Source organism: Choloepus didactylus, chromosome 15, assembly GCF_015220235.1.
Source record: "Choloepus didactylus isolate mChoDid1 chromosome 15, mChoDid1.pri, whole genome shotgun sequence".
Lineage (NCBI taxonomy): Eukaryota > Metazoa > Chordata > Mammalia > Pilosa > Megalonychidae > Choloepus > Choloepus didactylus.
In genome coordinates, this window is record NC_051321.1 from 31,698,093 (window position 1) to 31,720,196 (window position 22,104).

Sequence of the window (22,104 nt, forward strand, 5' to 3'; positions counted from 1 at the left end):
ACTCCCTCCACAATTCCTGCTGGGTTAATTGAATCAAAGGTTGAAAATTGAATCCAATTGAAGAGAGTAAATGTGCTGGGTTCACTTTAGCTGAAGCTTTTGGTCTCAGCATGTCACTCTCCAGAGAAGCTGTTGGACAGGCAGGGTTAGCTGGGATATTGCCACCAAATCACCCAGACCCACCAGATACAGCCCCTGCCCCAGCTGTATGCTGGGTTGGGGTGCCTTGGGCTAGGAGCCCAGGAATCATCCTGGGGTAAGTCAAGACAACTGAGACTCACTTATGCTGTAGCCATTCCGTTACTTAGTGTCTGAGGTAGCCCAGCTCCCTGCTAGGCCTGGCTTCAGAAGAGGAGCTAGTCTTAAAGGAAGGGGGCCTCAAAGCAAGTTATTTCTTTCCCATTCTGTTTCCTCACTTGGATTCCACAACTCTTTAGTTGCTCCCCCAAACTTACTAGAAAACAGAAGGAATCTAGGACAGGGCAGGTGATAGATGAGAGAATGGCAGGAAAGTTGAAAGAAAGGAAAGAAAACAAAAGAGCAAGAAAGTCTTGAGAAGCTGACCTGGTTCACTCTTCTGCCTTCCCAGTTGATCAGGGCAGGTCAAATCAGGGAAGAAGGCACTTAGAGTAAATGGGGCCAGAGACAGGGTCCTAAAATCCTGAGAGTTGGGGTCCTTCTGGAACTTGAGGGGAGAAGAGAAAACCTCATAATACAGTGGTCTGAGATTAAGCCTGTATTAGAGGCTGGGTTAACTTCTCCTCTACACCCCTATCCCCATTCTAGCATGGGACCGGCTTCGGGGAGGAGGAACAGCTGGGAAAACAGAGATGGAAATGGTGACAGACGAGCAGGGAACTCAGAGGCTAGTCTCTGACCTGGCCACAACAGCTCTGGCCGTGGAAGGAGGAGTGCCTGAGAAATGGGTGTGGGGGTCTGTTGATATGGCTTTCTGGCCACGTTCCCTCCCCCGCTCCCAAGCCCCTTGGGCCTCGGGTCTAGGGCAAAGTGTTGCTGGAGAACTAGTCCCCGTCCCCGCACTTCCAGCTCACTCCTTCCCCGGGTACCTCCCCCGAGCAGCAAAGGGAGGGGAAGCGGGGGTAGGGGGAGCCAATCCCGGCAGCGCCGAAGGGGGGCGGCGGTGACAGCCGCGGGGAGGGGGCGGGAGGAGAGAGGCGGCTCGGCTCCGGCTCCGCGCTCGGCTCGGCTTTGGCTCGGGCTCTCGCTCTGCTGTTACCTGCTGCCCAAACATTCCGCTCTTGCTCCAGATTGCCGGGTGGGCCCTAGACCCTTGGCGCCGGCCTCAGTCTAAGCCCCAGCCCTGACACTCTCGGCCCCAGCCCCGACAGCGCTCTACACCGCCAGGGGGCGCCGTGTGAGCGCCCGGCCCGGGGCACCCGGCGCCCCCTCCCAGGCGGGACGGGAGGGGGGCGCCGGGGGCCATGCGGGGCCAGGGCCGCAAGGAGAGTTTGTCCGATTCCCGAGACCTGGACGGCTCCTACGACCAGCTCACGGGTGAGTCAGTGGACGGGGGTCCCGGGAGGGAGGTTGGATTCCAAATCCCCCAGACCCTTACGCCTCTCTGACCCTCGCCCGCCCCGCGCCCACACTCTGCCCCATCCTCAGGCACGCTCCAGGCGAGTTTGGGTGACAGGCCACAGGGGTTCAAGCCTTGGGTCCCACATTGGGGAGGGGAGGCAGGTGGGGCAAGGCAGCAGGTGTGGGCGTGTGTGACACAGGACTGGAGGGTGTCTGGAGTGGGAGGTGTTAAGTATGTGAGTGCCTGTCATCTTTTGTATGTGTGTGTGTGTGCACCTCCCCCAGCTGGTTGCCATGTGCCCTGGGCTTGGTGACAGCCAGGGCCAGCTTGATTGCATGTGACCAGTTGAACGTGTGTCTTGTCAGATGTTTGAGTGAGGTTATGTAGGACCCTGATTGTAGAGATTAGGTTGTTTTGACCATGTGTCTCTCTTGTTTGTGCAGCTATGTGCTTTTAAGTGTGTGATCCTGTATGAAGTGGCATGTGACTACCAGAATGTGTCAGGGCTTGACTTTATGGTGGTATGTCTCATTGTAAGACTTTTGACTATGAACCTTCTGGGCTGAGCATTTGTTAACGGATTTTGTTGTATTTTGTGATTGTGACACTATGCAGATTATATTGGTGTTTGATGCTGATTGTGTACTTACTTGTGGTGATGTCTGCAGTGGAGATCTGTAAATGTCCACCATGTGTTTTACCCTTGCTGCCTCTCTGGCTTCCTGGTGTGGGTGGTTATCTTAAGTGCACCCCAGGCTTTCCCAAGTTTCCCAAAAATAGCCCTGGTGGTCCCCAGGAGGCATCTGTAGTGTTCAGCTCCCCATCCTGGCTCCCAGGAACATCCTATGGTCCCAAAACCTGGCCCCTGTGGGGAGGCTCTGGTTAGTTCTGGGTCAGCCCCCTAAAATTACAGAGAAATCCTTAAAACTGAAACTCCTTCAACCCCCAACTTCACCCAAACCCTAGGGAAACACATCCTCTTTCCTCCTCACCAGACCCAGAGATAAAAGCTCCAGACCTTGGGGGTGCCTTGTGGCTTCTTCTTGTATGCTCCCAAACCACTTTTTCTGGCCAGGCATACTCTCCCACAGTGGTGAGACACGTGAGACCTGTACCTCTGTGCATGTGCATGTTCCATGTGTTTGTGTCAGTGAATGTGTCGCCTTATGTATATTACCAGGTACGTTTATATTTGTGTCTCTCTCACTGTGCATCCTGCCCAAGAACTCCAACAGAGACTGAGAGAAGGGAGCCTGTCCTCCCTGCAGCTGGGGTTGGGTGACGAGCATGAGCCTTGTCCTTCCTGAGGGCAGTGGGGTGGAGGACTAGGATGTGGTGCCTTGAGACCTAAGTGTCTCCCCAGTCACTGATCCTACAGCAATCGCTATGCCAAGACCCCCAGAAGGGGGAACCCTGCCCCTCGGGCAGGTCTCAGATTGGGAAGAGTCCGTACCACAGTGCCTCAGACCTGAATGAGATCCAAAGGTCCAGCTATCCAGCTCTGCTATGAATTCTGTTCCCACCACCAGCTCAGGATCCTTGAAAGTAGTGAGGGCCCTGAGGGCCCTCATTAGCACCTCATTAGTCAGTGTTTGCTTCCTGAATAGCCTCCCCACTAGGCTATTTGAATCAGATTGGGTGAGGGTGGGGGAGCATGTGTATTGAAAGATGCACTGCCTCTGGAGTCAGGAATGGGAACGTACCAGTTCTGTGTGACTTTTCCTCTCTGTGCCTCACTTTTCTCTTCTGTAAAATGGGGAATACTACTTCCTGCCTGCCTGCCTTCCTGCCTACCATCCAAGGAAAAAAGAAGGGTCAAATGTTGACAAGCGTCAAGAATCGTGGTCCAGGTCATCAGCATTCTCGCTGTTGATAGCTCCATGCACAACTAGGAAATCAGAAATAGGGCTGGTGGAGGCTCTCTTCTTGAAGGCAGGGGACAAACGGTTTTGAGAAGCTCCAAGATTGGTTTGGTCCGTGGCTCGCAGTGCGGAGAACGCCTTAGCGGAAGCCTGAATGGGAGTCGTTGTCCTCGGTGCTGAAGCGCGCGCCCGGTGGAGGCGCGTCCGGACGTTCTGAGTTCCAAGGCTCCTCTCCTTTCCCGCCTTGTACAGACGGGATTCCTGGGACCGGGATGGAGATGGTCTCCAGCTTGCGTCTTCCCGGCTTGTCAGGCTGACAGGGAGGGGCACTAAGGTGTATCCCTGGCATCTTGGGTCCAGCCAACCGCTTCCCTCCCCCACTCCTACCCCAGTCTCAAAATAGCTGGGAGAGGCTTTTTTTTTGAAAGGGGGGGGTAGAGATCCGAGCCCCACCCCGCCCCCATATAGTCCCTCTGGTTTTCCCATCCCGGCGGGGCCGTTTAGCAGTGCGGCAGGGAAGAAAAAGGTAGCGATTTGCATCCTCCTTGCCCTATTCGGAAGCAGAAAAAGGACAGGAGAAGATGGGAGGGAGCTGGCCAGATCTCCAGTCCCTGTGTCGGAAATCGGCGAAGTCCTGTCCCTCTAGTGTTCAGTATCGTTCCCAGGCCTGGGGCGCCACCGTGTGGCCCAGAGAGGAGTAATGCGTGGGGAGCTGATTCTGGACAAGGACTGCCGCCAAGTCAAGTGGACAAGATTTGAACTGAGTTTGAAGGTGACTCTCGCCTAGAAAATGCAGGGTTTTCAGCTAGGCATATAGTATTCCAGGCGGGGTAGTGGGACTGTATACTCTCTCTCCCAAAATCTTTCCCAGGTGTGTGAAGACAGAGGGTCCTGAAAAGGTTTACTTTGGGTCTAACCTGATAAAGATGAGCCCAGAAAAGAGGTCGAGGTGGGGATTGAGAGTGGGGGACTTCTCCTTGTTGCATTTTGAATGGCAGCCAACATATGATGGTCGAGTCTGTGAACCCGCAGGACAGCGAGAGACGAACAAAAACAGTTAAGAGAGAAAGAAATTTGGAGCCAGGAAACTGAGACCAGTAAGGGCACATTCCCGCCGCTTCTTCTTGGCTATCCCAATACACGACCTCTTCCTTCTCCCTTCTCGTGTTCTCTTTCCCATTGGTCCAGGAAATATGAAAGTGTTGAGGGTTGCCATGACAACTACTTCCTCTTACCCCTTCACATCTCTAGGCAAAAATGAGGGTCGGGGGAGCGGAAAAGGAGGGGTTAAAGAACAGTAAAAGCCAAGGTACACTCCTCCTCCAGCTCCTTTTCCAAATCCCCTGTCTGCCCCCTTTCCCCTACCGCGTCAGAGATTCAGAAAACGTTCCCAGAGAAGGCTATGAGGAGAGTCCGCGCCACCCTCCGCTGCCCTGCCCCAGTCTAGGAACTTTGGAAGCGGATGCTTCAGATGATGGGGCTAGGTTGTGTTCTCGTGCAGGCAGCAAAGGATAGAGGGAGGTGGGGAAGAGAGCCTGAGATCCTGGTGCTATCACTCCGGCCCTCACGCACCTCCCACGCAGGGCCCACTCTGGTGGGGGCGGAGACCCGACGGCCCCGGGCCTTGGGGGCGGTGCTTGGCTGCAGTATTCAAGGCAGAACCATGAACCGATGCCCCCGCAGGTGCCGGAGCCCGCTGGGGCAGGCAGCGCGATCCCTCTACCAGCTGGTGACTGGGTCCTTGTCGCCAGGTAGGAACAGAGGGAGGGTCAGGACCTCTCAAAAAGTGGGCGAAGTGGGATAGGAGCCTTATAGAGATGGGGAAGGGAAGGGCCCCTCACAGAGATAAGGAGAGAGCAGAATCCCTCAAAGTAAAGAGTATAAGGGGCAAGACCCCTCACAAAGGAAGGGGAAGAGATAGGGCTCTTCAAAGAGAAAAAGAAAGGAGGCATGGTCCTTCACAATGGTGGAGGAGAGGGCAGGGCTTCTCACTGATGGCAGAGGAGGGGCCCTCAAGCAGATGAAAAGAAAGGGACAGGGCCCTTCACAGGTATGAAAGGAGGAAAGCTCGCAGCAGAACTGGAGAAGGCACATCCCTTTACTGCATTGCTTAAGTTAAGGGGATCTTAAGAAGACCCAGGTCAATGTCAGGAAAAGAATCTGAGATGGAACTGGACCATCCTGAATTCAGTTAGTGAGTCCATGGATGATGGGATGGATAGATTTGTGTGGCATAAAGATTGTATGTCACTGATTTCTGGAAGTCTGTATTAATGGGTTGTACAGTTACTGAATTGTGCATCACTGGAATTGTAATCACTAAGGCTGGGTATCCCTGGGGTTGCATATTCATAGAATTCTATGACACTGAGTTCTGTGCCTTAGGGTTGGGTTGGGGGTTCCTGAGTCACACTAAGTTCCTTGTGTAGCCTTTACAAGGTTGTATCATGGTATGGAATTTGTGGAAATTATGACATGTGCATAGTGGGTATAATATTATGGTGCTGCTGAGATTTGTGCACACCTCCACTCAGGTCCCCTCCAGGCTTCTTGGGCTGGGTCCACAGAACCCAAATTCACCCTCCACACACACACACCTGACCTCAAGGAAGCCAAAACAGCCTGGCCCAATGGCATTCTGAGATTTGTAGTTCTCTGGCTGTCCCCATGGATTTCCGCTTGAAGCTTGAGCTCCTGGGGTATAGTCTGGGTCTGTGGCCTCTTCTTGCCATGTGCCCCCCAAAAGGACGGGAGACGGGGCTAAAACCATAGCCATGCTGAAACTCTCTTGGGAAGCATGTATCCCCTAAGCCCCCTGCTTGAGCCTGTCTCCTGTGACAGATGATTGGAGCCAGGCAGGGCCAGCTCTCACTCATGGCCAGCGTGACTTCCAGGCCCCAAAATAGCCCCATCGTCTAGGGAAATCATTAATCACCTGATGCAGCTAGGGGCTGCAGTGGCTTCTGGCCTGATTGGGGATGGAATGGGGCTGGGGGACTGAGAGAAGGGCTTTGTGGTCTTCACTGGCTGGGGAACAGTGGTGGAGTAAAGGCAGGCTGGGGAAGGTGGGGCAGTTGCATAGAGTGTGTGTCCACCCCGCCCCCACCAAGGCATTATTATTCCTGGGTTTGAACTGTGGAAGGAAAGGACTGAATGACAGGAGTATCTCTGTGGTAAGATTTGAGGGACTTGGAGAAGGCCCACCTAATGCCCCAAGAGAGCTTTCCCTTGGGTCCACACTATGCCTGAAGTGCTTCCATTAGGACTTTACTCTTTTGGGTGGAGAGCTAAGTCCAGTGGCACAGGGGTGCTTGGGTAGGATAGATCTGGGCAAGTTTCCCATAGGACCCTGGCACATGAAAGGTCTCTGAGTGGGGAGAAAGGAGAACCTGAAAAACAATTTTTTCTTTCACTTCTGACAGATACTCCCACCAGAGGCTTGGTTGACTTAGCACCTTAAGTCCCTGTGAGGCTGGGTCAAGGTCTCCGAAAGTTGAGGGTGGGAGTGAGAGGGAAGAAGAGAGACCAGGGACAGGGCAACTGGCTGCAAGTTTGTCAACTTGTCCATCTATAAATCAGCAACAGGGAGCAGGGAGGTATTGCTGTGGTGCCTCATTCAATCTAAACAGCTTGGCTTGGCATTAAGTCTCCATGGAAATTGATCTCTTTGGGCTCTTCCAACACAAACTACACTACAGTCACCCAGGACTGCTTGACACCCCCCACACATTATACTTTCCTTGAAGAGACAGACTGAGGAAGTGGGCAGAACATGGGCTCTGATTCAAGTCTTGATCCACCTTTTATCACCTGTGTTTGTTATCTTAGGAAAATCCCTTCTCTGAACCTCAATCCCTTCATCTGCAAAATGGGTATAATACTCCTCAGTCTGACCAAGTCAGCTAAAAACAGGGATAATTGACCCTACTTCTCAGGTTTATTGTGAGAACTAAGATAATGCATATAAAATATCCAGGACATGAAATGTACTTGATAAATGTTGATCCTTTTATTCAGACAGACTGTTAAAGTTTTAGCCATACTTTCAGTTCTAGCTCAAAAGGTATCCTCTCCATCAGGTTTTCCCTGGCCTCCCAGTTAGAACTTCATGTCAGGCTTTTACTGTTGCTCATTTCATGGCCTATCTAGAACAATTCCTAGCACACAGTAAGCACACAACAAATTTTTGTTGAATGAATAGATGCCTTATAGCACATTTCTCTCAGTTATCTGTCTCTCTGTGCCCAGCAGTGGGAGCCAGAACCATATTTGGTTCACCTTTGTTCCACAGGCACTAGCTCAGAGCCTGGCATTCAATTTGTGTAGGCCCAATTTTTTTTATTATTAACTTTATTTATCAAAAAAATAAATAAATAAAAATAAAAACATTTCCAGATAAAATAAAACAAAGAAACAGGAAAAACAAATGTCCTGAAATAACTCATTGCTTCCTATATGCTCCCTACCATACCTTAAAAAAATTAACAAACCATAATCATTCCTGAACATTCCCATATCATTAAGATTACTCTCAATATCTTATCTGTTCTTATTAGATTATCATTTCCCCTTCACTAACTGCTATCTATCTTTAAGTCCCCTATATTCTACAATAAGAGTTCACATTAATGGTAACGTACAATGTTTCTCCTGTTGTGTCTGCCTTATTTCACTCAACATTATATCCTCAAGATTCATCCATGTTGTCATATGCTTCACAACCTCGTTCCTTCTCACTGTTATGTAGTATTCCATCGTATGTATGTCTCACATTTTGTTTATCCACTCATCTGATGTAGGACATTTAGGTTGTTTCCATTTCTTGGCAATTGTGAACAATGCTGCTATGAACATCGGTGTGCAGATATCTGTTCATGTCACTGCTTTCAGGTCCTCTGGGTAAATACCGAGAGGTGAAATTGTTTGTTTTTGTTTTTGTTTTTGTTTTGTTTGTTTGTTTTACATTTTTGCCTTCCAGGAGCTTGGAATCTAGTTGAAGAGACAGGACTGACCCAGAGAGAAGATCTGGGTTCAAATCTCTGATCTCTGCACCATCCCCTCTGGGTGGCCCTGAGGAAGTCCCTTTACCTCTGCCTTGTGTACCTTATCAATGAAATGGACACAATCCTATTCACTCTGCCCACATCATAGGGTTGTCATGAGAAGCCATGATAATAATGTTTGTGGAAGTGCTTTGTGAATTGCTAAAAGCTATAGAAATGGGGTGGTGGTGGTGGTGGTATTATATTACTATTAATGGTATCAAACATTTATTCAGCATTTACTCTGCCAAGCATTATTCTAAGAACTTTTCATATATTCATTTACTCCTCCCAACAACCATTCAAGGTAGGAAACTGCGGCACATAGAGGTTAAGAACATGCAGTTAGTTGCAGATGGCAACACTGGGATTTGAACCTAGGAAGACTGCCCCACTCCCTCTCCTAGGCCCATGCTATCACCCACCATGCTACACTGCCTCCTTTTACTGTTTCCACCAATAACATTACAAAAATTTGGTGCTGTTTTATTTCCTTAGCTGCTCAAGCAAATACCATGCAATGGGTTGGATTAAACAATGGGAATTTATTAGCTCATGGTTTCAAGGCAAAGAAAAGTCCAAATCAAGGAGTTATCAAGGCGATGCTTTCTTCCCCAAGATCAGCATTTTGAGGCTGGCTGCTGGTAATTCTTGGTCCTGGGCCCCTCGGTCACATGGCAATGCACATGGCAGCCTCTCTTGGCCTCTCCCTTCTCTACTCGATCCATTGACCTTCAGCTTCTTGCTTTCTGTGGCTTTCTCTCTCTCTGTGAATTTCATTCCACTTATAAAAGACTCCAGTAATAGGATCAAGACCCATCCTGACTGAGATGGGCCACACCTTAACTGAAGGAATCTCATCAAAAAAAATCCTATTTACAATGGTTTCACACCCAAAGAAATGGATCAAGTTTAAGAACATGGTTGTCTGGGGTACATACAGCTCCAAACCATCAAAGGTGCTGAGTTTGAGGACCAGACAATGAGTTCAGTAGGAATCCGGGAACTAGGAGACCACTGAGAGCTGGAAGCTCTGAAGGGAAGGAGGCATTTAAGCTCTCTCTGAAGAATAGTAAGAATTGTAGGAGAGAAAGCAGAAGGGAGGACATTCGCAGCAGAGCGACTAGCAGAGAAAAATCAGAGATAGAACTGAGTGTGATGTGTTTGGGGGACAGCAAGGAGGACAAACTGGCTGAAAAAAGGGGATCTGTTGATGAGGATAGAGGGAAGAGCGTCAAATGCCAGGTCTGGAATTTGAACAGCCATAGGGAGATATTTGCTGGTTTCTTCTGTAAACCGGTAACCTCCAAGATGTGAGAAACCCAACCCAGTTGCTGAACTAACTTTTTCTTGTGGCGTTAGAGTAGGGCAAGCAGAGGACCAAGCCTGCCTAAGGCATAGCCTTCTTCCCTTCCTGTCTTCCACACTTTCCCTGGAAGTTGTCCTTCAGAGCTGGGGTATACATATGCTGTGAGGTGGACACCTGACCCCCAGTGGTGGCCATGCAGAACTGCAGATCAGTGAACTCAACTGGAGCTGTAGGGACCAGACCCATGCCGACCCCACAATAGAGGGCAAGAAGTCTTCATCTCAGAGCTGGACAGGAAGGAGGGTGCCCTCTGGGCTCAACCCCTCTAAACTGGGCCTCCTGGGTGGGCAAGCTTTCTAAGAAAGGAGGTAGTGTGTCATGTGGTGGCTTAGCGCTCAGAGTCAGACTGGGTTAAAATTGAAGCTCTGACACTTACTGATCTTGGGATTTGCTTCATCTCCCTTTACCTTAGTTTCACCATGTGTAATATGGGGATAATAGTACTACCTTCATAGGTTTATTGTGAAAAATCAATGCAATAACGTCTGTAAGCACAGAGCACACTATCTAGCCCAAAGTGAGAGCTTAATCAAAATCAACATTAGCCCACAGTGGTAGTAGTGGTAAGCATTATTAACACAATTAATGCAGGGGCCCCTGGGGCTCACTGGCTCGGCAGGCCTCCCCCACTCCAGCCCCTCCTCCCTGCTCACTGCCACCCAGAAGGAGCAGGGAGGAAGGGGGAGGGGCTCCAGGAATGCTCCAGGGGGCTGGTTCAGATTTCCCTCCTGCCTTGGGCTTCTCCATCAGCTATCAGTTAAAGATAGCTGTCCCCAAGGAGCAGTCAGGGCTTTGGCAGTTCCTGGGTGAGGTCCCAGCCAGGGGGAGGGGAAGAGCACAGTACCCGCTCTCTCCCAAGCAGCTTGAGTCTGCTGGGCCCAAAGGAAGCTCAGTAAGTGCCCTCCCTAGAGGGTCTGATGCGACTAAGCAGCCCTCTTTCTGTCCCCCCTCCCTTGGGCCTCAGTTTCCTTATCTGTGGCCTGCGGGAAGAGAGTGCTTCCCACCTCCCAGTCTCCATGGCAACCACAATCGATGGTGGTGGTGTCCTCCAGACAAGAGAGGTCACTGCTTCCCCCGCTTCTATTCTCTAACACAGCAATAGGCAATTCCATGCTGCTATAAATACACACTCATAGACCCACACTCCTAATTATACAACACACCCAGACCTACCGATCCTCAGGCCCACACCCCACAACCTTACCAAAACACAGTCACCGCATACCCCACACACACTCAGAAACAATCACACCCTCAAACACACTCACACCATAGACACCCAGGTTACATACCCATACACACAAGAGTAGAAACGCATAACCATACAGAAAATGCACACCTAACAGCTGATAGCTATGTGCACAATCACATGTAGACACTCTCAGAGACACACTCTTCTTATGTGTGAACCCATAAACTATTCTGATTATACATATGCAGATTATAGTTTCTCACACACATACACACTGCCTTCCTCTGCTTTCTCCCTAAGTGCAGTGCCTCCCTCTGCCCCTTCCCCTTGCACAGAATAGCCACTAGATGTCTGAGGGAAGCTGTTCTCTAGGAGAGAGGGGCAGGTCACCGCGTGCCTCCTCCTGCCTGGCCCACATCCTTGCGCCAAAGGTTCCCTAGGAAGTGCTGGTCCAAAGGCTGAAGTGATCCTGTGAAGAGGCAGAGGCAGTGGCTGTGGCTGGAAGGCGCGTGGGGCAGAGGCGGGGTGAGAGGCGAGAGGGAGGAGAGCTGCTGAGGGAGAGGAGGAGGGAGGCTGCCAGCGGTCCTACTCTGGCTGGGGAGCCTGAGGGGATGACCGTGTGAGGTGGGCAAGCGGGCCTCTGAGCCTCAGCCCACGGGGGCCATGCCCTGGGCCCACCATGAACCTGGAAGGGCTGGAGATGGTCGCAGTGCTCGTGGTCCTCGCTCTTTTTGTCAAGGTCCTGGAACAGTTTGGCCTCTTTGAGCCAGTCTCCTTGGAAGGTAACCCAGGTGTTTGGGAGTGTCTGGGCTGCTGACTGGAGGGACAGCTGCCGCCTGCAGCACTGGGGAAGGGGCTACGCCACCTTCAAAGCTGGGGAAGAGGTGAGCCCTAGAGAGGTGGGGTGGGGCATCTGGGTGGAGGGAGGAGGGGTGCTTGGAAGACAAGATATCCATCTGGGAGTGGTGAGGAGGGAACCCCGGGGGAGGTGATGAGGAGGCTGGAGGACAAGGTGTTTGGGGAGTTTATAAGAGGTCCCAGGTGAGGGGACTGGGGTGTGGAGAAGAGCAGGTGAGAGGAATCTGGGGGACATGAGAAGAGGTCTGGAGGCAGGCAGGGGTGTTTGGAAGAGAGGAGGGAAGTTCCAGGGGTCCTGAGAACACCAGAGAGCTACAAAGGCTCTGAAGATGTGTATGACTGTCTACACCTCCATGCATGCAGGTGTAGGTTACATGATGTGTGGGGGCCCAGTGTGAGAGATACAAGGGGTGTGCCTGTGTTCAAGTGTGTGAGAGAGGACAAATTGTGTGACCCGGTGACAGGGATGTGACTGCATGTGTCAAAGTGACAGGGTGTATGTGGCTGTGTGATATGGTGGATGCGACCATACCTGAGGGGGGTGGTGTGGGCCTCTTTGGGTATGGGATTATGTGTGTGGCTGTTCCCAGAGCTCCCTGAGGATGTACCAGCCCCATAATCAAGGCTTGGGATGGAGGAACAGAAGTGGGAACCCTGGAATGGGGGTGGGGAGTGGGGGAGTAGAGTACATCAGGGACCCTGCTTCCCAAGCCCCCTCACCTCTCCCAGCTCCTCTCAGTACCCAAGGGCAGAATGATCTCCAGGGCCTAAACACAGGGAATGGGAAATAAATTCTCACCCCACCCCAAAGTCACCTCTGGAGAGTGATACTAGAGGTGGAGGGGGGAACACATTCTGCCTTCCCAGAAGTTTTGGCGTCCCCCTCCCCTTCCCACCTAGAACTGTGCAGCTCCAGAGCATGGCTCTCCCCCTGTTCCACCAGGGATAGGAAGATGGCAAGAACCATGACAGAAACGATGCAGGGTAGACACCTAGGAGAAGTGGAAAAGATGTGGAGAGAGCTGGAGGAAGTTGGAGGAAGGTCCAGGAATTGCCTGATCTGTGGTTCTGTGAGAACAGAAAACTCCTAGCCCATCCTCTCCCCTCTGCTGCATTTATTGGGGTGAAGTGGGGAGCAGGGAGTTGGAACTAGATAAACTGAGAAAGCCGGGTTGAGCTTATTCTGATACAATCTTAAGATGAAGTCACTTGGTCTCTATCTTGCCATCCCATTCCCTTGTGACTATTTGGTGGAGAGAGGGGCATCAGAGAAACACAGGCATCCTGTCAGCTGAAGGCAGCCCCTTTCTCTTCCCAACTTCCAAGGAGCCAAGAGGAGACAGGCCTAGGGACATGCAGGGGGTGGGGGGAAGAGAGGTGGAGGAGCCGGCCCCCAATCCGGCTTCAGGAAACCAAAGTCTGGGCTAATGGAGCCCTGGGCCAAGGGCCAGGCTGCCATCGATCCCCTGCAGGGCTGGTGGCCTCCCTCCCACCTCTTCACCTCCCAGGGGTGAGGGGAAGTGTTGGAGAGAGGGAGGAGGCAGTGACTTCCACATAGTTAACCGTTAACCACCAGGCAACAGGGCTTAGTCCAGAAGGCAGAGCCTGGCTTGGCAGGGCGGGGCCTGCATGGGGGCTGGGGTGGGGAAGTTACCTAGAATCAAAGTTGGGCCCCTCCTGGAAGCAGCTGAGACCACCTTCAGCCCATATGTCAGGTGCTGTGGGCTTCAGTCTTTGAGTCTGGAGGTAGGTGCAACCGGGTGACAGACACACAGACACACACACACCATACACAGAAGGGTGCACGGAGAGCTGTAGGCAGGACATGTATAAGGACATGCACTTACATTTGGATGGGGCAGAGGAGAGCTGTGATCTATGGATCCTGGATAGCCCCCATACTACACCGAAATATTCATCTCCACAGTCTGTCATTGTCTCAAATTACTGTCATTTTGCCTTCAAAGAGCAAGCCATACTGGGAAATATTGGGAAGGACCACATTTTTAGGGTGGATGAGTTAGCTGATCAAACCCTGTTCCATCACCAGGAAGATTCTGGGTCCCTTGGAATGAGGGGTTATAGGAATGGAAAGTGGGTGTGCTGGGGACAAATGTGGACTCTGAGGATATCTGGGTGCCATGGCACCTAGGTTAAAATATGGTATGGGTAATTGTCACGGTGACCTTGGTATATGTGTCATAATGTTAGGAAGTCATGGTATATGTGTCATAGTATCCTTAACACACTGTGCACAATGTTCCAAGGTCATTGTGTGTTCTTGTGTGATTTGAGCATGCCATGTGTATATGTCATGTTTTACTTGGGTCACATTTATATGTTTGTGGTAAAGAGTGCTAGTCAAAGTGTGTGTGTGTGTGTGTGTGTGTGTGTGTGTGTGTGTGTGTGTTTGGGCCTGCTGAGTCCACCCAGGGAGTGAGTTACTGGGTATCAAGTTGTCACTATATGGCATACATCACTCTAATTTATCATTCTATATTCTATCACTATACACACCTATCACTGTGTGTGTGTGTGTGTGTGTGTACACGTGTGTGAGAAAGAGAAACAGTTGTTTGTACCTGGGCTGTCGCTGGCCTGGGTTGGACATCACCCTGAAAGGTCCAACCTTGGCACTGGAGCCAAGGGCACTGCATCAACAGAGACACTGAGGCCACTGCTCCTTCCCCTCTGGCCGCCTCGCTATCCCCGGGCTGCGTCCCAGTCCCCTTACGCAAGATGATGGAGCCGATTTCCCCTGCCCGTGAGACCCGCTGAGCTCCCCAAACACCCGGCCCCAGCTACATCCCACTCATCCCCACCCCCACCCAACAGGGGCTGGATTGTGACTGGCGGGGAGGGGACAGGGGACGGAGGGAGAGTGGGGGTTAATATGCCTTCCTGGGGTCTTCTTTCTTCCCAGGCCACCCTCCAGGGCCCACTAAAAAAGCGCTGAAGCAGCGGTTCCTCAAGCTGCTGCCCTGCTGCGGGCCCCAAGCCCTGCCCTCAGTCAGTGAAAGCAAGTGCCTCTCCTGTGCTTCCGGGGGCGGGACCCGAATGCTTGGGGGTGTGGCCGGTGTGACCCGGAGCGTCTGTGTGGGTGTGACCCGTGTGGCGGAGGCGGGGTGGGAGGAGCTGGCCAGGCCCGAGGGCGTAGCTACTGTGCGCGGGTGAAGCCCACGTGTGTGGGCGCGGTCCTTTGGCCGGGCAGGGCCCGAGTGTCTGAGAAGCGGGCTGGACCCGAGGGTTTAGGCGTGGCTAGTGTGCAGGCGGAGGCCCGAGCTTGTGGGTGGGTGTGGCCAGTGTGGCGGGGACGGGACCCGGCGGCTGTGAGGGTCTGTGAGTGACTTAGCTGCGCTAGTGTCTGCGACTCTTTGTGTGGCTGCCCCGCCACTGGGTATGCCCGGGGCCTCCAGACGTATGTAGCCCTTACCTCGGCAGGATGGAAGCAGGTGTAGAGGACGGAGCTCGCCTTTCCCCAGACCCCAGGATACTTGGGTTTTCTAGTCCCAATGTGACCACCAGCCGAGTGACTTCGAGTTGAGTGACCTTGCTTTGTGTCTTCGACTCAATTTCCTCAGCTGGACCTGGCCCACTTCATAGGCTCATACTGCATTTCGCAAGCTATACAGGCCCATTGTGGTAGTCATTTGAGCGTGTCGTTGTGTTTGATTCTGCCGGGTCCCACACAGATTCGGAAAAAGTAGGGACGGGAATCCCTCAAGCATGTGTGCGTGGGATCCGTTTCGGTAATGCCTGTGCTGGTTACGCGTGCCTTTGAGCGCGGGGCTGGGGTATGTGCATTGTAACACGTAGGTGTGTGAGATTTGCTGTGTGTGTGAGGGACGAGGTGTGTGTCTGCAGTTGGCCGGGTCTTCTGCTTTCTCGGTGACAGTTCGCTCCCTGCAGCATTAGCCGCCCCAGCCTCCCTCCGCCCCCACAGACCCCGCCCGCTGGACCCAGGTGACTCTCTCTCCTGGTGGGGGCGGGGGGCTTGAGGAGCGCGGGGTCCGGGCACTTGCCTGGGGGTGGCTGCTGAGGGCCGGGCTGGGCTGAGAAGGGGCCGGGGCTGAAGCCCTCGCTCAGGCTTAGCGGGCGCGGAGGCGGGGTGTGGGCGGGGCTTGGCTGGAGCTGGGCGTGGCATGGCTGGGATAGACCGGGCTTGGCTGGGGGGCAGGGGCTCTGAGCCCGGCATGGCTAGGGATGGGCGGATCTGAGCAGGGCAGCGAAGTCCCAAAGTTCCGACTCTCAGACGCCCCATCTCAAGGCCGCTTTTCCCGCTCCTCGCTTTCTGGGACGAAGATGGGGCAGGAGGCCTTCCCCTCCGGCCAGGGATCAAGGGCCTAAGGCGAGCGCTGAGTCGGACTCCTGACTCTGCGGCCAGGCCTGGCGTTGGTCCGGGTCCGCTGATAGACCTCGGAGCTGACCAACCCCTTCTCTCCTTTCCTCGATATCCTTGGCTCGGGGTCCAAGGAACAGGCAGGCTGGTCTCCGGCGTTGGAGACTGGGGGGATGGATGGGTCGGTGATTTTGAGGAGGGGGCGTGGAGGCCGGGCCTGAGGCGCGGCTGTCTCCCTCCCCACCATCCCCACCCCCAGACAGCGTGGAGGATGACTTTGAACTGTCCACCGTGTGTCACCGACCCGAGGGTCTGGAGCAGCTGCAGGAGCAAACCAAGTTCACGCGCAAGGAGCTGCAGGTCCTGTACCGGGGCTTCAAGAACGTGAGTGCAAGGAGAAGCCGGACTGCATGAGGGGTGGAGCACTAGGGACGGGTCCTATCCTGAACTTCCCAGAAATGTTTGTCTGTATCGTGGAGGGGTTAGGAGGAAGTAAGGGAAGCCAAGACCCAACTTCTAGGCGGCGATTCTGGGGCGGGGCCTGTTCTGAAGGGGGCGGGGCCAGTAAAGAGGCCCGCCTGTAGACTGGCGGTTTAGTTCGGTGGTTCCTTATTTGTGCACTGGGGAGAAGCCCTTCCTCCCTTTGCAAGAGCTACTTGGTGAGCAACTTGGAGGTCATTTTCACTCTCCCTGAGAGTCTCTGAGCGAGGAGGGTGGGGGGTGAGCAGAAAACGGTTTTGTCTCTGTCCTCAGCTTGGTCCTTCCCACTCCCCTAGGAATGTCCCAGTGGAATTGTCAATGAGGAGAACTTCAAGCAGATTTACTCCCAGTTCTTTCCTCAAGGAGGTGAGGAGCCAAGGCTAGAAGGGAGAAAGCTGGGTGGGTTCTGGAGGGGGTGGGAATGCCAAGGTGATAAGAGGGGGTTTGGGTTTCCTGACAGGAAGCCAAGGTTACCTCTCTATACTCACCCCACAGATTCCAGCACCTATGCCACTTTTCTCTTCAATGCCTTTGACACCAACCATGATGGTTCAGTCAGTTTTGAGGTGAGCTGGAAAGGAGGGCCAGGGAAGCCTATTTTCTGGGACTTCAGGGTCAAGATCTGCAGGCCAAACGTAGAAAAGGGTTAGGTAAAGGATATCTGAAGATACACGCCCCACCCCCCTCCGCAGGATTTTGTGGCTGGTTTGTCGGTGATTCTTCGAGGAACCATAGATGACAGGCTGAACTGGGCCTTCAACCTCTATGACCTCAACAAGGATGGCTGCATCACCAAGGAGGTACGAGGATACTGAAGGGCTGGGGACATGTATCTGTAGGTGGCAGAGTCCAGAGGGCCCTTGAGATAGGAAACACGACCCACACATGCATGACCAGCAATAGGTGAAGTATGCCCCAGCCTATACCCCAAGCCTCCCGATTTGAAAGCTGGAGGCTCTGAAGAGGGATCCTCTTCTCTCTTGGCCTAACAGGAAATGCTTGACATCATGAAATCCATCTATGACATGATGGGCAAGTACACGTATCCTGCACTCCGGGAGGAGGCCCCAAGGGAACATGTGGAGAACTTCTTCCAGGTACCTGGGACTGGGTAGGCTGGGGGACCCCGGAATGAAGGGAAGGAGACAAGGTCTCAGCAGGGAACTTACCTGAGTTCTGCCTGCCTGTCCCTTGCCAACCCTTCTACTGTTGCTGCCTGACCACCCTCTGAAGAAAATGGACAGGAACAAGGATGGCGTGGTGACCATTGAGGAGTTCATTGAGTCTTGTCAAAAGGTATAGACCCTGCCCTCCATACTGCCCTGGTCTGGGCTCCGGGCCTGATTCAGTGATATAGAGACAGGCTCCTTTCAGCGGAGTCCCACCTCCCAAACCCACCCACCACTCCAATCCTGTTCTATCCCAACTGGGGGATGCCTGCCCCCTACTCCACCTCAGGTCTTCCTGGGTGTCTCCCTCCTCTCTGCATGTACCCATATCTGAGCTGATGTCTCCCTCTCTGTCTCTGACAAGTTCTCTTTCTCTTTCCAATCTGCCTTCCTAATGCCATGGCTGTAGGACGAGAACATCATGAAGTCCATGCAGCTCTTTGACAATGTCATCTAGTTCCCCAAGAGAGAGGGTCAATGTGTCCTGGGGGGACCATGCTCTACCCCTAGTCCAAGTGGACTTCACCCTTCTCTTCCCAGGTCTGTCCCCATCTCAGCCCTGCCCTGGAGGCTGTAGGATTCCAACAGTCTGGGGATTCAGTAGTCCAGATTCCTGGAGCTGAGGGAGTCAGGGAATGGGCAGAGTGCATCTTGGGTGGGGGGTGCTCCCCAGTGTCCAGAACTCTCCAAAGCTCCCACCTCTTTCCTGTCTGACACCCATATGCTAAGGGTGCCCTTGCTGTAGGAATTAAGTGGTCCCCACAGATTCCACCCCCCACTCTAGAAACCACACTAGACAGAATGTCTCCTGCTATGGTGCTCTCCCCGTCCCTGATCTCACAAACATTTCCCCCAAAACTCCCTCAGAGAGAATGCTCTATCCTTGGCATTGGTTGGCCTTTTAGACCAGCCTTTGAGAGCTCTGTGGGAGGGGGACAAGAATGTAGAGGGTGGAGTCTTGGGCCTAAGCCCAGGCTTGGGTCCCAGGAGGGGCTGGAGGTGAAGGCAGAAAGGCCTGGACAGATTGTCAGTGATAGCTTGGCATGCCAGGTCATGGACCCATATTACACAGGCCTGTTACCCAGGGGCATCAGAATATGAGTTTCCAGGCTCCTCAAAAGACCCTTTCTTTTTAAAAGTACACCAGAAATTTTCCATGCCTTCCTCAGAATAGGAGAACCGAGAATCCCGATGTCTGGCTTATCCAGATGTCTGGCTCATCTCTGGAGTTCTTTTTTCTCCCTCCTTTCTGCTTGTACGGTGGTGGAGGGAGCAGGGGAATTTGAGTGGGGAAATATCCTAGTTGATGCCTGCCAACATTTCAGCCTACCCTCTCTTCTCATCACCCATTTTGGTGGCTCTGATTTGAGTTTTCATTTGCCACTAGTCTAGACATGGAGGAATCAAGTGAGTCAGGGACTTCCTGAATTTGGGGTCCCATTACTCCCCCCAAGTGACTGCCTTAGAAGGAACCCAGGTATGGGGGCATTTATTAGAATCTTCGATCAACCCAGGCTCCACCGCAGCCCCTCACATAGCCACCTCATTTCCCACTTAGGGTCCCCTCTTGCCCTACCCAATCTACCCAGAGATGCCCCTGAGCACACCTAGAGGGCAAGGACCATAGGACCCAAGACCCACCTGTCAGCACCCTTGCCATCCTGTCACTTCCTCATATACCTGCTTGTCCCATTCAGCACCCCCTCCTAGCCAGTCAGGGTCTGAGGGGAAGGGCCCCCAGGAAGCCCCTTTCCCATCAGAATAACTTTGACTGCTTTGCATTTTTGGCTCTTCTGTATATTTTATAAAATAAATATTCTGGATCCAATAAAACCCACAATGGCTATGCATGGGCTGCTGTCTCTGCCTTTTTGTCCTTCCTATCCCAGATATACTGCACAACCCCTGACTCAGGCATCTCAGCTTCCTCAGGGAAGTACCTCTCTCTCTCCAGGGGAATCATGGTTCGGTCATACTGTGGCAGTTTCTGGAAAGGTTGGAAACCCACCTGACCTCAGAGAGGCCTCCATGTGAATTTCCCTCCCACTCAAATTAGAGTATCTTTGTTTCACATCCTGAGAGGAGACAAGGGAGGAAAGGACAGGACACGGATGTTCTGAAAACTATGCCAAGCAAGTTGCCTTTTGGCAAGACATTTTTATAAGCTGGATCAAGAATTTCTACTCCACAAATTACTTAATCTCAAGGTGCTTTCTTTTGAGGAGGGTTCCCTTTAGTTTCTAATGAAAGTTCCTTTGTGTAAACTTCTCACTTTAGAAACATTAGACAGAATGTCTTGTCTCCAGTATGGCTCTGCATTTGTGTCCATACCCCTACAAGGAATGATGGAAGGATTAGATGGGTGGGACACAGGGCAGGTAATCATGGGGTTGGTTGCACAAAGAGTGTCAGAGATGTCCTGTATAGGGTGGGAATCTTTCTTCCCACCAAAAGTAGGTTCCTCCCATTCTTTCTCTGGGACACCATTATGTAGTGACTAAGCTTTACCATCTACAGGAGGAGGAGCATGCCCTCTCCTACCCTTCTGTACACATTGCCAAAGTCAAGGGTGGAGTATGGGGTCCAAGAAGGAAAAACTTACTTCCAGAGCCCATTGTTTTGTCATTTGTGTTCCCTGCTCACATCACCACAGAACCATCTGTTCTGGGTCCTTATATTTCTCTGGGTCATGACTCCTTTTAAGTATGTGATGGAAGCTGTGGTCCCACTGTCCAGGAAAAACAATTCCAAGATTTTCCATATAATTTTAGGAGTTCATGCATCCCTGAAGTACATCCTTGGACCCTAGGTTAAATACTTGTAATATGAAGTCTACCCTTCAGCTTTACATTTTAAAGAAGAAACAGGCTCAGAGAGGGTAAAGGACTTGCTCAAGGTTATCCAGTTTGTAGTAAGTCTCGATCCAGGGTGGCCCTGGGACGCAGTAAAGATTTGTGTGTGAAGGATGCATGCTGTGCCAACATAATCTAAACAAGGTGGCACTGTGACAGGCTCTCATGGTGCCCTCTGCTTTTCCTTCATGACACTTCTCAGTTTGTAACTGTATATTTACTTGCATTGATTGTTTGCCTGTCTTCCCTAAAACACTGTAACCTCTTGAGTGCTCCTTTAGTACCTAGATGAGGTCTTTTTTCTTCACCATCCTGGGTGGTAAAGGGCCTGACACATAATAGACAGTCAATAAAAAAACTGTGAGTGAATGAATGAGTATGGTGAATGTGTATATACAACTGGATCAGGCATGGAGACAGTCTCCATTTTTGTAGGGAAGAGCCATGTTTAAGAGAAGTTGAAGTCTGAGGCTGGGGACTGTTAATGGGTACCCCAAACCAGGTTACACAGAGGGAATGCAGAAAAAAAAAACAACTCTGATCGTTTTGTCTCAGACATTGGCTGGAGCCTGAAATGGCTCCATCTCAAACATTTTCCTCTCTTGTCTTCCAGCGTGTCACATTGTCCTGGTTTTCCTCCTTTCCTTTCTGGCCATCCCTTCTCAGCTCTACCTTGCAGACTCATCCTTCTCAACCAGAATTCTAAATGTTGGAGGGCCCCATGGCTCAGGCTTGAGCCTCTTCTCCAAACCACACCCAATTCCCTGGTTTTAAACACCATCTATATGTAGAGGACTACCAAATTATATCCCAAGAGATCTCTTCTGAACTTCAAGACCCATAATATATCCAACTGCCTATTTGACATCACCACATAGATCTTCAATGGACTCTCATACTTAACTGTTCAAAAGGGAGCTTTTATTTTTTTTCAAAAGGGAGTTTTGATTCATGCCCTCCCTGTCCTCCCCATCTCAGTAAATAACACATCTACCAAATTGCTCAGATCAAAATTTAGGAGTCTTTATTTATTCCTCTCCCTCCTCCCCCAAACCCTATTCCTTAATCACTAATTCTACCACCAAAGGTCCAGCACTTCTCTGTACTTCTCCACCCTAGTCCAGGCCTACCACCTCCCACCTACCTACCACTACTCATCCATCTGAAGGAGCCCCTCCTTGCTGCATTTACTCTTTGTCACCTCACTTGGTTTCCTCCCTTCATAGTACTTATTAGAAACAATGAGTTCCTGTGCATGTTCTGAATTTGTTATTCTCTGTTTCCCCAACCCTGTGAGGGCAGGGTGCTATCTCATTCATTCCACAACACTTCTCATGGGCCTAGTATGCACTGGTTCTTGTTGTAGGTGCTGGGTGTGTGTGTGCGAAGGTGTGATGTGCA

The 22,104-nt window shown here is 51.8% G+C and overlaps 1 protein-coding gene across 5 annotated transcripts; it reads left to right on the forward strand.

Annotated features, from left to right (window-relative positions):
- Positions 1 to 1,160: 1,160 nt before the first annotated feature.
- KCNIP2 (potassium voltage-gated channel interacting protein 2) lies at positions 1,161 to 19,701 on the forward strand. Of its 5 annotated transcripts, none has more exons than XM_037805000.1 (10): positions 1,161 to 1,515; positions 14,787 to 14,882; positions 15,728 to 15,826; positions 16,462 to 16,586; positions 16,979 to 17,048; positions 17,178 to 17,248; positions 17,375 to 17,482; positions 17,675 to 17,779; positions 17,916 to 17,978; positions 18,261 to 19,701. In XM_037805000.1, exons 1-10 carry the CDS (start codon positions 1,443 to 1,445, stop codon positions 18,306 to 18,308), a joined length of 858 nt encoding a protein of 285 aa, XP_037660928.1. In that variant the 5' UTR covers positions 1,161 to 1,442; the 3' UTR covers positions 18,309 to 19,701. The 5 variants fall into 5 exon arrangements, with proteins under 5 accessions (XP_037660928.1, XP_037660924.1, XP_037660925.1 ...); XM_037804996.1 differs by having other exon boundaries at positions 15,773 to 15,826; XM_037804997.1 differs by lacking the exon at positions 15,728 to 15,826 and having other exon boundaries at positions 18,261 to 18,340.
- Positions 19,702 to 22,104: the final 2,403 nt, after the last annotated feature.

What these genes read in the sequence shown, in the direction of transcription:
- KCNIP2 (XM_037805000.1), top strand. Translation starts at nt 1,443, where the DNA reads ATGCGGGGCCAGGGCCGCAAGGAGAGTTTGTCCGATTCCCGAGACCTG. An exon ending in TGTACCGGGGCTTCAAGAAC is followed by an intron (nt 16,587 to 16,978) that starts GTGAGTGCAAGG and finishes CCACTCCCCTAG; the next exon opens with GAATGTCCCAGTGGAATTGT. An exon ending in TCATTGAGTCTTGTCAAAAG is followed by an intron (nt 17,979 to 18,260) that starts GTATAGACCCTG and finishes CCATGGCTGTAG; the next exon opens with GACGAGAACATCATGAAGTC.